This window comes from Cibotium barometz, chromosome 9, assembly GCF_041138505.1.
Source record: "Cibotium barometz isolate CiBa-2024 chromosome 9, ASM4113850v1, whole genome shotgun sequence".
In the NCBI taxonomy this organism is placed as follows: Eukaryota; Viridiplantae; Streptophyta; class Polypodiopsida; order Cyatheales; family Cibotiaceae; genus Cibotium; species Cibotium barometz.
Genome location: NC_141054.1, coordinates 27,577,909 through 27,594,609, shown reverse-complemented (window position 1 = coordinate 27,594,609; position 16,701 = coordinate 27,577,909). Strand labels below are relative to the sequence as shown.

The following is a 16,701-nucleotide window of genomic DNA, read 5'->3' as shown; positions in this document are numbered from 1 at the left end:
GATTGTACTTTCAGTAAAGATGTTTTTGTTCCAAACGAATTATTTCGTGTTTATGATCAATACATGGACATCAGGTTCATATTTTGTTTGATCCTAGTAGTACTCAGAATTTTATTGATAACATTGTGGTAGAGAGAATGAAGCTGGAAACCACACAGAATGATCACATGTACAAGGTCAGGATGGCTGGAGGAGGACAAGTCCAATTCTGGGACAAGAAGGTGTCAAAACTACCGTTAGACATCCAACTGTACTCAGATAGACTTGATTTTCATGTCATGAGCTTGGGTCATGTAAACGTAATTCTAGGGATGGAATGGTTTCATAAAAAAAAAAGGATTTTTCTGTTGATTGGGTCAAACATTTGATGTCTTTTCATCACAATGGAAACCTTGTTACTCCTAAGGGAAACATTGTTGTACCCAAGGATACTTTTATTAATGAGCTTGAGTTAATGAAAAATCTTTTTATGAAATTTTTCACTTGGTTATGGATCCAGTGTCTTCATGTGTCCATTTTGATGTAAACACTGTTTCTATGGATGTTTAGGAAAGTAAAGTGTTAAATTCCATCAAGAGCGAATTTCAGGATGTATTTCCTGATGAATTACCTCATGGATTACCTCCTAAACGAGAGGTGGACCATAAGATTGAGCTAGTGCCGGGTGTAGAACCAGTTAGTATTCCTCCATATAGGCTTAGCCAGAGTGAGGAAGACGAGGAAGCAAAGCAACTAGCTAAATACTTGAGGATGGGTCAAATTAGACCAAGTAAGCCTCCTTGGGGTGCACCAGTTCTCCTAGTTAAGAAAAAAGATCAAGGTACTTGGCGGATGTGTATTGATTACAAACATCTTAACAAAGTTACAGTTAAAAACAAATACCCATTATGTTGCAAGGAGAGAAGAGATTCTATTATCGACCTTAACATTTATGTAGGAGGAGCCAAATCTCTCATTTCTTTTGGCTAGTATTACATGGTGGGCTTCCTATTGATCACAATGGTGCAGAGCTATCTTTGGTGCTGATCGTCTAGATTGCCCCAGTCTATATAAAACAACTTCAGAGAAAGTACATCATTGCTTATGGGGTGTACATCAGGCAAACCAAGAAAAGAACTATTTTATGCTACATGGGGTGGTATTGCTTGGCTTGCTCAATTTGGTCCACATATTTGCTTTGCGAAGGTAGGGATTTCGATCTTGTCATCTTGGTATACAGAGGTACGGATCAAAGGTGTGCACTTGAATATATTTCTCATGCACATTTCTCATGCGTGGTATACACACTGCTTGTGCAGTGCATTAATACCACTTGGGAGATCACTGTGAGTAATATAGCTTGGCACATTTGGAGAGCCAGATGTATAGAGGATATTTAGATATATGATGCTTCTCAATGCATCTACACACCATATGGAGTGATATTGTTCACACTCTTATTGCCATATTGACTTGTATACAGGGGCCGCGTAGATCTGTGCAGGCAAAGTGTGTATGTTTATGAGAGAGTGGGATCTTGGAGTTTTCTTCTCTTCGACTCCCACATGACTCTCTATGCATCATAATGCCCTAGATTGGTTGAGATCACCATACACTCTAGTATTATGTTATTTTTTTCATTTTTTTGACTTTTAGCCACGATTTTGTATTGTTTTATTCATACTTAATAGATTTCCATTTTTTACTTTTAGCTGTGATTTTGTTTGTTTCATTCATACTTAATAGATTTCTCTTTCTTGCAAAAAAAGCCATGTGTTTTTTTTAAAGAATTACCCTTGTGTACACATCATGGGTATCAATTATATTGATTTAACACCCTTTTACAATACCCTTTTTAATTTTTGTAAAAGCATAAACAAGGGTGCCAGGGTTTAAGCATGGACCTACTATACCACTTGGGCTAGAGCCCTCTAGCAGCAATATAGTTCCCTTTTTGTCATATACACATTAGTTTTTGGTATCTATAATCTTCTACGATCAAGAAACCCCTTGTTACACAAGTGTTACATGAACCGATTTCATTTTAACATATGGGTTATAACCCAATCACACTCTTAGATGCTCTTGTGAATACATAAATGTAGATTTGAGAGGATAGTGAAAGACAAATGCAATCTCAAAAGTGTATGGGATGGGTTTAAGTGATTTTAGACTCTTGTTTTTCATAGTTTCAAGGCCAAATTCTTAAGGCATTTACTTGCTTCACCCATGTGTAATGTAAAAAAATAAACATCTTGCTATACTTAAATATATAATTATTTTGACAGCTAGGGAGAATATGTGGTGGTTTCACTAGGGGGACCCGTTCTTGTCGCTAGTGTTTGTAGACATATTTATGTCCTCATTACCTACCAACTTTATGTCCTCATTACCTACCAACTTTATGGAATTATCAAGAACACATGGATAGTGAAAATAAAAGTTTTCCTTTTTTATATCATCAGGTACAAACTGAAGGAAAATTGGGTCTTTTTTTGGGATCACATTGGTTACTTCTAGGCCTTTTAATTTCATAAGAATTCATAGGTCAAATTATAGTCGTAAATACAGAGCAGTTTGGACTATATTTGGATCAAAAGATTTATTTAGTTAATTTTTCATTGCTTTCCAAAGTTTTTGGATGTGCATTGTTTCACAAACATATATATGGTGCAATACAATCTATCTTAGGCCCAAAAACCAATTAGAATTCCAAAATTTAGGTCTTAATTTAGGTCTTAATGAAATTTAAGGTATTTAGCTGTCTTAAAAAAATTAACCTTGAGGATTTTTATAGCTAATCAAACAATCATAGACTAGGAACAAATCTTGCACACATGTTCTGTACAATGTTATGCTTTGTTGGTGCATTTTGTGAGAGCTAATCACACATACACCTATCCTTTTAGGCACTTTATTTCAGACGAAAGTTTACCATATTCATTACTATAAGTTTACCATATTCATTACTATAAGAGACTACTTCACGCATTTTTAAACATCTCAAAAGATTTTAAGTGAAATATCTAGTTATTTTATATAATAATAAACACTATTTTCATAAGATTTTCACTAGATAATCTAAATATAAGTAAGGATTCATATATGCTATTTTGTTATCAATGCAGTTTTGAAAGTTGAGACCATCACCTTGTTTTCTAACGATATTGAAATGTTTAGCTATGTATTATTGACTGATTAATTTAGTCTAAACATTTATTTATTAGTATAACTAAAGTAAATCACCATATAAGCTCACACTATTGTCATATTTTGGGTATCAAAGAAGCAACAACTAAAAAGAGATTCTAAGAAATTCAATTAAATTAATTATTAATGCAATATTTTTTTTTTGTTATGAAAAATCTATCTCTGATCTCTTAAATATTATGTAAGGTTTAGGAGAAATTTATAATGAGTCGATATCATTTTTTACTTGCATGTAGGAATCTACTTTGTACATTCGTAACTTGTTTGGATTATAGTGATGGATATACCTCTACTTATGGCAATTTATCAATTATACTTAAGGTTATTTTTATCATCTTAATAATTTTCTAAGGTTTTCCACATTCATGAAGACATGTCTTAGAAGAGAAATGCTAAAATATCATTCCCGTTCACAAGATACAATTTTTTTTATAGCAAACCTCTGAAAAAACATATTTATGTCTTGTTGAGCTACCAAACTAGTGTTAAGGCTAGAAAATGTTTGATACTAGCTTCATCTTCCTCAACTTAAGGTTAAAAAATCTTCAAAATTTGCTTCATCTCTCCCCTTGACATTGGAAAAAAAGTTGTTGTAATGCAAGATCACCATTGGCTGATATGTTGACCTCATCCTGACCTGCTCTAGAATATCTCCATTTGTTATGCTCTCAATTTGGTCCTCTCAATCCATGTCATTGTGAATTTGATTACAAAAATCTTGTTGAAACGCAACCATAATTTGATTGTCATCTTAGTAGTCTCCCTCACCCTCTTCCCCTAAAAGGGTGGTATCCATAAATATACCCTAATCATCATTGCATAAGTATGTAGACATCGTAAGAGCCTTTAGACACGTCTACGTCATGTCACAATGGGAAGCAATGGATGTGTCCAAGATCTGGAGGTGTTGCATTGAGCAGGGAGATGTGTGTGTGTGTGTGTGTGTGTGTGTGTGTGTGTGTGTTGAGTGGGGGTGTGAAGGGCTTGAAAAGGAGGGGACCTAACCTAGAAAGGGCATAAAAAGAGGAATGGGCGTGTAAGGGCATAAAAAGAATCACCATATGCTATGGCATAACTCCAACAAAGATGGGCGGCCGCCCAAACAGTTGTACCTTACTGTCACTACTATGTTTTGTGAAGAAGAGAAGCTCTACTCACCAGGCGGGCGGTGGTGGTAGTTTATGCTTGCGCATAAGCTAGCTCACACAGGGAAAAGAGAGAGGGAGAGATTCTCCCTAGCTAGCTCCTCCAAGGTTACACTCTCATCCCATCCCTTTGTTAGTTAATCCAGTTATATGGTTTCCGATTAAGCTTAATCTCTCTTCAGTCTTTTGAATTTTAAGTAATAGCATCAACGTCGTGGTTAGGGTCGGTAACTGCATTACTTGCAAATTAAGCTGCTAGTAGTGTTCTAACTTCTGAGCTGAGCTCAGTCACCAGTTCGGGTTTAGTCTGCTAGATCCACTAATTGTGGACTAGTGGGATTAGTTCACATACCAGAGTTCTAGAGCTTTTAGTGGGGTAGTTCAGCTTCGGTGATCTTATTGATGAATAAGCAGTCTGCTTCTGCAAATCGAGCAGATAATTTTGATGTTTAAAGGGTCAAGCTCACGCCTGGGAGTTTTACTTTGAGATCTCTTGCCATACTTGCTAATCAAGCTGATAATAGTTGTGTTGGATTTCTGGTTAAGCATGTTTTCCCCTGCGAATCAGGGTGGAAACTGTATGATGTGGTATGTGATTAGTTTTTAATAGCGGTTATGCTGGTGGGTTAAGCTTTATTATTAGTGGGTCAGCAGATTTTACAATAGGATTAGTACATCACTTCGTTAACCAAGACGATGATAGATTAGAATCAGTACATCCACTTGGCAATTAGCCACTGCAATCAGGAGGGTCAACTCTGTGATTAGTGAGTGTTCTTTCTATCAAGCTGGTACTAAATGTTGTATAGTGGGCTAAGCTGTGATTGTGCCAAGGGGGGCATGTGCAGATGGGAGCAGAGAAAGACATAACAGTGCACTCCAGACTGACAGTAGTGCCAAGCAAGCCGACTCCGGCCAGCAAGGCACACCCATTATCCTACCTGGACCACATGATGCAGCTACACTCTGTGAGGACAGTGTACTACTACAACACATCCTCTGCTGAAGACAGGCCCAAGCTGCTGGATAGGATGAAGTCATCCCTCTGCAAGGTCCTCTACACTTACCCCTTGTTTGCTGGCCGCCTCCATAAGAGGGACGATGGCATGTGGGAGATTAAGTGCAATGATGCAGGGGTCCGTGTTTATGAGGCTTCCTCCTCCCTCTCCATGCAGGAGTTCTTTGTGAAGTCCCCCCATGGCCGGCTTGAATCTGAGCTCACTAGAACTGAAATCAACCCGGACCATACAATCACCCCAGTTGCAGTTGTGCAGGTTTTTGGCCTCAACGTTGTTTCTTTCTGCTGTAGTGTTTCATAATGAATGTCTGTGATCTATATGCTATATATCCTCACACACATCCCCACAAGAAAATGAGCTCATACACAAAAACTTATGTCATGTGTATGCATGCATGCATGCTTGCACTCAATATATCTATTTATAGACATAAATACATCTAGGTATATAATTCAGCTGTATTAGCGGACATACAGATTTCACATTGTGAAGTTTTCGTCCGAGTTGCGGGCGGCCAGTTGATATTGTACTAATTCTTTCTATCTTTAGCGGTGCATTTGCCCTATCAACTACTTATTTGCTGTACTAATTCTTTCTATTTGCTACTTCCCTTAGTGCTAGGCTTCATTATGGCTGAGTCTGCCCTGCATCTCTGGAGGTTTGACAAAAACTCAAGTACGAAGGCCTTTGTATGAATATATGCTCTTGTGTGTGTGTGTCTATGGAGTGCATGTGTGAGAGCATATCTTGATACAGAGTTCTAGACCCACTATTGGGCACTGATAACGTTAGTGGGGATGTCGTAGTATTAGTCCATATTATGCATAATGGAGTTGATAGTTATATAGTCTTGTGGGGATGTCGTAGTATTAGTCCATACTATGCATAATGGAGTTGATAGTTATATAGTCTTGTGGGTTGACTACCCCCAGTATATAACATGCACGTTCCGAAAAGGCGAATTTGGGCATGTTCTTGGATTCATCTAGGTATATAAATACATGAATGCTAGTGTGTGCGGGCGACGTACGCTACACACACACACACACACACACAAGAAAACACGTATATACGTAAATATGTCTACATGCGTGCATGTGGGCTTGCAATACATCTATACTGTTGTCATCAAGATGTGGTTTTGCAGGCCTTTGCATGCATCCCCTCTATATTCCAAGAAAGAAGAGATGATTTGTTTATCCTCTCTCGCAGTTCACAGAGTTCAGCTGTGGCAACCTTGCCATTGGGTTCAGCTGGCTGCACATCTTAGGGGATCCAATATGTGGAACTCTCTTCATGAAGGCATGGGGAGAAACACACCGTGCCGCCCAAATCTTGCATCCACCATTCTTCCACGCGCCGAGCCTTAAGCCCCGCCCAAAAACCAACCTGGATGTGAGATCAAGAGACTATTACACATCATCTTTTTTCAGGAGACAGGAAGAGGATGGTGGCACTGCTCAAGAGTATCAAAGTGTAACTCTTTGCTTCAGCCATGACACGGTGGAGCAAATCATAGCCGAGGTGCAAAATGGGAGCTGCAAGCATGGGGCATCAACTCCAGCAGATGTGTTATCGGCCCTGCTGTGGGTTGCGATATCGAGGGCCCAAAGGAAGTCAGACAGTGATGAAGCTAAGGCCTCATTATGCATGGAGTTTAGGAAAATCCACATCCCCCCATTGCCATATGGCTATGTGGGGAATGCCGTACACTTCGCCGGGGTGTCAAGCACAGTGGGCCAGCTTATAAGCCATGATATGTCATATGCGGCGAGCCTTATCAATGAGCATGGGGGCATGGTTGACACAGAGGAAGCGAGGTCTGTGATAGATTTGCTGCATGAGATGGAAGGAGAGGGCAAAGGGCTGCTAAAAATGCCGCCGTTCTTCTATTCAGCCGGAGTCACCATTGGCATCTTTGATCATTTCTTCTGCTATGATGTGGTGTTTGGTTACGGCAAGCCTCTCCGGGTGGAGTATACAGTGGAACCTCTCAAAGGGGAGGGACTTGTGGTGGTGCTGCCTGCTGCAGAGGGCAAATCAAGCAGGAATTTGGTGGTCTCCTTGCCTAAAGATGTGATGAGTAACCTACTGAGAGATGGTGAGCTATCACGATTTCTACCAGACTTCAACCTTAATGATGTCTAACTATGCAGCAATAATAATGAAAACCTTGTTGTCAGTTCTTCTTTATCCCTGGCATGCATTTGCTATTAGGAGCTTGATTGATATGTACTTGCAATTAGAGCTTGATTGATATACTCTGGATGTTATGGCCATTTGAAATTCTTTTACTAGTTATAGTTGATCATGGTAGGGAATATCGTTTTATTTTGTTAATAATATTTTAAAGTGAACAGAAGTGTTCAAATTATTATTATTATTATTATTTTGGCTTGTGTCTACCGATGCCTTTCATATTATTACAAATAACTATCGCCTTTGCTTTCGCAAGGGTTGTGTTTACAGTAAATCATTATTGTTGTCCAATGTGAATATGCAAACCCTTTGGCTTGACAAATTTGTGCTATTATACATTGTTCTTAAAGCCACCAAGGTTGACTAATGATGAAAACAAACATGTTGTATATGTTATTTGAAAAGATGTGATGTATTATTAATGAGACTAGTACTCAACTCGCGCATTGCTGTAAAAGACATTAAGAAGCAAAATGCAAGAATGAAAGCTGGAATACAAAGGGTCAAATCAGAAATGGAAACCGGAATACAGAGGGTCAAATCGATAGGATTTTTTCCTCTTAATTGTTAGAAATCCAAGATTTCTTTTTCGTCTCCTCTCCTTGTGCCTTGGTTGTCCATGGTTAAAATGTAATAGATGAGATGCCAACCAAGCTACTATCTTGTTCTGATGTTGTTTGTCTTTTGCTTGCTTATTGTAAGCTTTTGCAAGGCTCTCACATGGTAGCATTGATCTAGTTGTTCAATGAACAAAACGTATAGTTGTTAAGCTAATTCACAATCAAAATCACTTTAAGAAAAAAAATTTACATAAAAAAACTCGCTACAAATGAGATACTATAGTAATGTGCTGGCCATCTTTATAGTATAGTTGGTTGCTCTTTAAGCCTTAAACTCTATTATATATAATAGAGTTTATCTACTTATTGTGTATTAATAAGTTGTTATTGAGGTTGTTCATTTTTAGTTATTGAGGTTTTTCTTTATGGGTACATACTAATAGTTGTTTATTGCATATTAATAAGTTTTTTAGTTATTGAGGTTGTTCTTTATAGAAAAATGAAATACCATAGGCTCTATTATAAGTGAAATTTTTTATAATACTGGAAAAATTTGCTTGAGTGATTTAGTGATTAACATAATACTTATGACTAGTACTAAGCTGAATAATATTATAATATATATTCTAAAAAATGCTCTTTAAATAGTTAGACAATAGGGGTGTGGTTGTACCTCTTTAATAACACTAATTTCATTGTAATGTCCATTTTTCTTAAATTCTTGAATAAGACTTACACACATGGTAGTGGTTTATGATTAACTCAAGTGAGAATTTTTGGATCAAGCTTTGATAGTATCTTCATAACCTTGTAGCATCTTATTGGCAACATTGGTATTGAGTTCTATACACTTGATATAAGGCAATAACCATGGTTTGATATCCCAAATGCCATAAGTTCAACTTATGTCATTTGAGATACATGATAAGTTCAACTTATCATGGAATGTTTTCATACAATGTTATCCTTTATATGATAAATGCTATCTAAGCATAAACACATGCAATATACTCAAAAGCTTAATAGTTGTGCCCTCGGGTGTGTAGTCAAGCTGGTAGAATGGCCAGGTCTGTCTCATCATGGGGCTCGAGTTCGATGCCTGTGAGCTACACAGCGAGGGGAGCTTGTGTGAACCGATGGATTATTCCACCTTCCCAACACAAAAGCTTTATAGTTGACTATATATTTTTCAGATTCATGTCATGTTAAGTTTGAGTAACCATGTCCATGCTCATTAAATTGTGACGTCAATAACACGAGGGGATGGGGTGATAACACCAATCTTCCCACAGTTGACATGTGGATAGTGACATAGAAAAACTTGTGTCTTTGGTGGATGGTGACATGTATAGTCTCTCCCCTTCAACATTGCTAAGCTGGATTGGTTAAGGACTCGACAAATTTCTCTACCTCATTATTATTTCCAATGATGTCATTATGCTTGGATGGTGACATGTGTCTAATCTCTCCCCCTCAACTTTGCTAAGCTGGATTGGTGAAGGACTCGACAAATTTCTCTACTTCATGTCATTATGCTTGTTTGCATGAACAAGCTTGTTTAGATTAAAAAACAAAATTGTATTTCCAACTGTTTGTTGCTAAATTATGGCTCCATGCTTTTTGCTTCAATAAACATTCAATTTGCAATCTATTCCAATGGTAAAGTCTCTAAAAATCAGATGGTAATTTGAGAACACACACACACACATGCCCTCTCTTAATGGAGGGCTAGATGATTTCGTCCTAGTCATGGATATATAAGTGGAGGAGGGAGGTAGAGGCATAATGAGGTGAAAAGTATTCTTTCATTAGAAATCAGCATGTAGGCACCATTTTTAAATAAAAGGTATACACATTAATTTGTTTAATTTTTAAATAAAAGGTATACACATTAATTTGTTTAAATGATTTTGTTCAAATAGGTATAGACTTTGTTCAAATATGAAAACATGATGATTTTTGTGAACAAATATAGCACATGCATGGCAGTGGTAAGAAATAAGCTTATAATTCTTTTAACTAAGGTTTGTTTTTAAAGCTTTACTCTAAAGAGAATTTTTTTATAAATGAAACCTTATTCAAAAGGTTTCTCTACCTATCCAAAGTGCCATTGGTAGTGTTAGATTTTTTTAAAATCTTGGTTTTCGATGAGACTTCATAGTTTTGGGCTTCGTTTCTTTCCATATGAGTCTATTCCTAAAGATATCTTCTATAGTATGTAAAGGAAGTTATTTTTAAAGGAATTATTATCATGCTTTAACGAAAGTTGTAGTGTTAACCACTTTTCATGTTAACATGGTTTCACCCGCTTGACCTACTGCGGTGGTGCTTTACCATCTTACCCACGTGGTAATGGAAACCCATATTTTATATGACGACGGTTGATTTTATAAAGTCAGGCTTACCTTGAGATTAATGTCGAATGGGGAAGCGACAAACTTTATGTACATACTTGCTTGGCCATCTTACCCGCGTCAGAAACTCGTCTTTTGTATGAGAGCATTGAACTTTATAAAAAGTAAGCCTTGCCAAATAGGGAAGTGACAAACTTCATATACATAATTGGTTAAGACTAGAAACTAGTGGCATGGGACTATTTTTAAGTTTTGTTTGGCCTAGTGTGAAAGCTAGTCATTTATATATAAGTCAATTTTGACATTAGGCAATACACATTCCCTTGCAATAGAATACTTGTGAGCTATTTGCTTGTTTGCATTCCATTGCATCTTGCTTAGATATGTTTGATTGTAGTAGCTCACTTGCATGAGCTTCTCCTGTCTATCCACCTCTTCTATGATTGATCCATAGTGTAGGTAATCTTCCCCTCACCTTCATCAAAGTGATTGAAGCTCTACCTTCACCCCCTTAGCAAAGGAAGCATTCCGGTGTGATAAGGAGTGAGGACGCAACAAGTAAGACACAATAGATGACAAGCTAGTGCACCCACATTGGGAACTTGCAGTTAAGGCTGTAAGGCAAGACCAAATGACACTTGATTTGGGAACTTGCAGTTAAGGCTGTAAGGCAAGACCCACATTGGGAACTTGCAGTTAAGGCTGTAAGACCAAATGACACTTGATTTGGCCAAAGGCTAAGGTAAGCTCTTGACTTGAACATATTTGGCACCATTGATGGGGACTAGACTAGGGCTTAGCTTTGTTTGTTTGTCCATTCCAAGCTATTGGGATCACCCTACATTACCCAATGAGACAAGCTAATGCACCCATATTGGGAAGTTGTAGTTGAGGCTCTAAGCGGTAAGACCAAATGACACTTGATTTGGCAAAGGCTAAGGTAAGCTCTTGACTTTTGAACATATTTGGCACCACCGATGGGGACTAGCCTAGGGCTTAGCTTTGTTTATTTGTCCATTATAAGCTATTGGGATCACCCAATATTACCTGATGTTGATTAGGAGGTCACACTACAGAAAATGTACAGTTTTGGGCCTTATGATGTGTTAGTTTTGTGGCTTTTGAATTTTTTTTGAAGCTTGTGTTAGTTCATTCTATTTAATACTTGGAAGGAAAAAACACTGATTTTCTTGGTGATTTTATTTGCATGATTTTGAAGCCCACTAGGCTTGCATCTTGTTGCATTGAATCAATAAATAGCCTAGCATATGTTACTAGAAGAGTAATCCTCTCTAAAAATAAGCTGTAACCAGATTTTTCTGCTTGTTCTTTTCTTACTCCACCACCCCCATTAATCATTTTGGTTAATATAGAACTTCTTTCGATCGAACTTCTATCACTCAAGCAATGCATAGAAATTGGTATTGTTAGTAACATTAGGACTTCCAAGGTGATGCTACTACCCCTCTTTACTGAATGACGCAGATTGCGCAGAAAGAGTGAACTTAGAATTCATAAGTCAAATAATCTGATAAAAGGTTCATAACTGGAGAATGGACTAATTAGAAATTCTTTGAGATGTTGGTTCTTTAATGATTTGAAGAAGTAGTCTAATCTACTGATTTCTACTAACCCCAGAGCTTTAGATAGAGAATATGGACTTCCTACTCTTTTTTTCCCACCCTTTCTACCTTATTTTCTTTTTTCATCTTATTCACGCATTTCATAACTTTTCTTGCATTGTTGGAATTTGTAGCTTAGAAGCATCTAAACTTAAAAAAGAAAACAATTTAAAAACACTCAATCACATGTGTAAACACTATTAATTAGGATTAAGAATCGTAATCATCCCCCATGAACTCTAAAAATCCCCTTCTTGTCATACAATTTGTACTAGTGATAAATTCCAAGGAAATTTCTTATCCTTTGTAAATATTAGAGCATTAAGTTTACTTATTATCCAGTAATTGTCAACACTAACCCTGTTATAGGGCCAAATCCCCATGCCTATTCATAAAAATCATAATTTGTGAGCCTATTTCATGAAAAAAACAGTAAGCCCAGCTAGATGTGAGTCGTGAGACCACAAGACATGATCCAACAAGCATGAGCCTAGAGATGTTGTTAGCCCACAAGATGTGAGCCTACTAGATGTGAACCCATAGAGGAGAACCAATAGGTGCAAGTCCACAAACGTGGTGTGTACATATGATAATAAAAAATATGTAAATGAGCCCCCCCGCAAGAGAGCTTCCCACCATTCCATGCTTCATAAGGGATAATTGTCTACAAGGCTTTGGTGGCTTGGTGGGGCATCTATTTATCACATAAGTGGCACACATAACTACCTCCAACCAAAAAACATGAGGTAAATATAGTGTTTAACCATGTAACATGCCATCTCTATGAGAGATATGTCCTTTCGCTTAGGCATAGCATTTTTCTCAGGTGTGTAAGGCACCGTACATTGATGTTTTACGCATCTTTAGCCATATATACAAAAAAATCCTTTGACATATAGTCTCCCCATCGATCTGTATGAAGGGTGCCAACCTTAGATGTACCTTTACAAGATGTGAAGCTAACCAATCCCTTGAAACTACTTGACCAAGATACTCATCCTTGTCAATGAGGAAGTGAAATTAACCCATCCCTTGAAACTACTTGACCAAGATACTCATGCTTGTGAGTGAAGAAGGTACACTTACTCCTTGCATACAACTTATGCTACCTTAGAGTGTTCATAACCTTCTTCACATGCATTTAATGCTCATGTTCATTCTTAGAATACACCAAGATAACATCAAAGAGCACGAGCACAAAATCATCCAACTACTCTCATACATTAGTATATTAGAGTAGCAGAAGCATTTGTGAATCTAAAAGGCATCACCTTCTTGAATTCATAGTGACCATAGCAAGCATTAAAAGCAATTTTTTGGGATGTCAAGACCTCTTGGCCACTAGTAGGGTAGTTGAGATCTAGGGTGTAGTTGTATTTCATGATTAACTTCCCTATGAGGTGGAAATTTGGCAAGCTTCTAGAAATAGGTCCCCATACTCACTAAGACATTGAGGTTCCCATTTTGAAATTTTTTCATTAGCTTTGTTGATTTTCACAACAAATAACTTTAATCCCTTTTTAATACCTTTGACTAGATGGGATGCTTTAACCACATGCAACATGGCCTAACAATGAATCCTAGTTCTTTGCACCCTATCAGAGGATGCATCTAGGAAAGACAAATGACCCGACTTGTGATGAATGTAAGCATCATTCTTACCAAGACAATCCATGCCTAAAATGCCATGTAAGATCCCCAAAGGAAAAACCTTTGAGAGGTGTAGTGGACCCATCAAGGGGAAATGGACAAGGGGAAATGGAATGTCATTTGTCTTTGACTTGGAGCATTTCCTATCTTTAATGACTTCTTAGTTTTTCTAGCCTGAATGCGAAACATTTTAAGTAGACATTGAGGAGAGATAAAAGAATGCAATCTGTTTGAAACAATCAAGAGATAGAAACTTTTACCTTTGAGAATTACAATCTTGACGATGGAATATTGTCTGTTCGGCCCTCAAGATTCAACAGCTGCATAAACATGGGCCTCAACGGAACTTTTGATAATTAGATGTTTTTCATATATTCTTTATATGAATATATTATTAATAGAGAAAAAATAGTGAGTTCATGGATATGTACAAAGGTAGAGTTAAAGATTTCAAGCTATCTGATATAGGTAGGAGCATACAAGAAGTCCTTATACAACATGCCTACATGCACTAAGAACTACATTTGCAACATTTGCCTAATGGCATCCCACTCCATAGACCAAAGTATAAGTGAATATTTTTTTTGGAAGGGTTTTACATTATGTTTATGTAACGTGTTTCATTTTTATACTTACACTTATCTTGTATTTGTCTGTATAGATATATATGCTTCAAATGTGGTAGACTAGCAGCTTATAGACAGTATAGTGGGAATATTTGATGCATTTCATGTTTATGTAACGTGTTTCATTTTTATACTTACACTTATCTTGTATTTGTCTGTATAGATATATATGCTTCAAATGTGGTAGACTAGCAGCTTATAGACAGTATAGTGGGAATATTTGATGCATTTCATGCTTAGTAAGCATATATACAAAGAAAGCTTAAGTAGGTCTTTGGCAAAGAGGGGAGTTTTCATTTATGAAAAATTTTACATGGCACATCATAGTCTTATAAGTTATGGATCTCTGAAAGCCTAACCATTGCCTTTATTTGAAAGTCTAGAATGGGCATTACCCACTGCAGATGTGAGATCACTGCCCTCTGTGTGTATCGAACTCTGGAGTGTTGGCAGCGGAAGTAGCAACCTCATACGCAGGGCAGAGCTTCCCACTCGGGGCCTCGCCACGAATGTCCGGACAAGAGACTAATCCCTCGGTTCTTCCAAAGTTGAACCTGGAAAAAACTTCCTTGCCCAGAAAGCATAGGCGATTCCTCTAGGGAAATCTTCTGACGTAGTCAAGGGCCTTAACTATCCTTTGTATTCCGACCGAATCCGCGGGTCACATGACCGAATCAAAGGAGGAACTTGCACTTGGTTCATAGAGACCAACACTTTTTTCCCCATCAATAGAGGCACAGCCGTTGATTCTTTTCCATAGAACAAGGATAATCTTGTGACTTCCTTCAACTATCGTAACTTGAACAAAATTGAATTTTATTATAGGAATCCATCGATCCAGCGTAACCCCATCCAATCCCATGGGTTACACCACTGTATCAATAGGATCTATTATAAAAATTTGGTTATGTTTTGTCCCGGGTACTAGGGAAAAGAGTTCCTAGGCCCCCTAGCCGGCACTCATGCAAAAATTAAACAGACACTCCACTTACGCACCCAATATGAAATTACCTTTTCTTAGACTCAACTATTTCCAAAACAACATTGCAATAAAACCACAATGTTTCCATCACGATCCTCAGTATTCCAGTTCCAGGGTCCAAATTCCAACTTTTCGATTTTCTAATCATAAAATCCAATTCCATTCATTCCTTCCTCGGTGTACCTATGGCATCATCGGCAACCAGAATGCTCACCACCTGAGCTCACAGTACCCTAGCTCATAGCTCATAGTACCCGGGAAATTTGCTCCCTCTAGTAGATTCATATGTGGACTCTAAATCACATTTTGGTTTTCGTTAGTCCCTCTAGGCTCACCTAGTACTTCACTCAGGGGCCTTTTCAATAGTTCCTAGCTCATAGTACCCAGGAGTATAATCAAGATTTTTCCATAAAATCCATATGGACTCTCCGTTGAATATTAGCTAGATCAACCAACAAGATCCATTTATCAAAAAGAGCCATGAACTCATCCGTTTGAAGACCAGCAAGGCCAATCAACTAGATCCATGCCCGTGTTCAAAAAACAACTCCAACTCATTTTCTTCCTCGACGCACACGTGGGTATCTTGGGTGACCCAGAGCCCGAGCACCATATGGCTAGGCCGCTTTCCTTGGCCCCTCATCCACCGTACCGGAAGCTCACCATTTTAACCGAACCGAGGCTGCTCAAGACCTCGCGACCTTGCCACGCGAGACGTCCTTCTTTGACTCTCTGTCAGCTCTTGCAACATTTTCCGCTTAGGTCCCTATGACCTCATTCCATAAGATAGTCAAAATGCTTCCCCCAGCATACTTGACGTAAAACAATCTTTAAAAAATAGGTTTCACATGCAAATGCAGTTTCCAAGCAAAATTCCCATCTTTCCATATCATTCCACATCGATTGACATCATTTCAGATCATTCCTCATTTTTCCACGTCATTCCCCATCATTCCACATCATTCCTCATCATTCAACATCATTCCTCATCATTCCACATTAATTCACATCATCCCACACATTAATTCACATCATCCCACATCAATTCACATCAATCCACACATCACTCCACATTATTCCATATCAATCCACATCATTCCATATCAATCCACTTCAATCCACATCATTCCACATCCTTCCACATGCCACTCCACATCATTCCACATATCACCCACATTATTCCACATCGTTCACACATCAATCCACATCAATCACATCAATCCACATCATTCCACATCCTTCCACACATCACTCCACATTATTTCACACATCACCCACATTATTCCACATCGTTCACACATCAATCCACATTAATCACCCACATTAATCAATCCACATTAATCACCCACATCGTT

General features: G+C 37.9%; 1 protein-coding gene across 2 annotated transcripts; it reads left to right on the top strand.

Annotated features, from left to right (window-relative positions):
• The first annotated feature begins 4,281 nt into the window (after nucleotides 1–4,281).
• On the top strand, nucleotides 4,282–7,524 carry LOC147635407 (acetyl transferase 1-like). Of its 2 annotated transcripts, XM_086802680.1 has the most exons (4): nucleotides 4,282–4,442; nucleotides 5,183–5,386; nucleotides 5,510–5,608; nucleotides 6,566–7,524. In XM_086802680.1, the coding sequence occupies exons 1-4, from the start codon at nucleotides 4,371–4,373 to the stop codon at nucleotides 7,499–7,501; spliced, it is 1,311 nt and encodes a 436-aa protein (XP_086658806.1). In that variant the 5' UTR covers nucleotides 4,282–4,370; the 3' UTR covers nucleotides 7,502–7,524. The 2 variants fall into 2 exon arrangements, with proteins under 2 accessions (XP_086658806.1, XP_086658805.1); XM_086802679.1 differs by having other exon boundaries at nucleotides 5,183–5,608.
• Nucleotides 7,525–16,701: the final 9,177 nt, after the last annotated feature.

Coding starts and splice junctions, on each gene's coding strand:
- LOC147635407 (XM_086802679.1), top strand. CDS start 4,371: ATGCTTGCGCATAAGCTAGCTCACACAGGGAAAAGAGAGAGGGAGAGA. Junction 4,443..5,182: donor CCCTAGCTAGCTCCTCCAAG/GTTACACTCTCA, acceptor GGGCATGTGCAG/ATGGGAGCAGAGAAAGACAT. Junction 5,609..6,565: donor CCCCAGTTGCAGTTGTGCAG/GTTTTTGGCCTC, acceptor CCTCTCTCGCAG/TTCACAGAGTTCAGCTGTGG.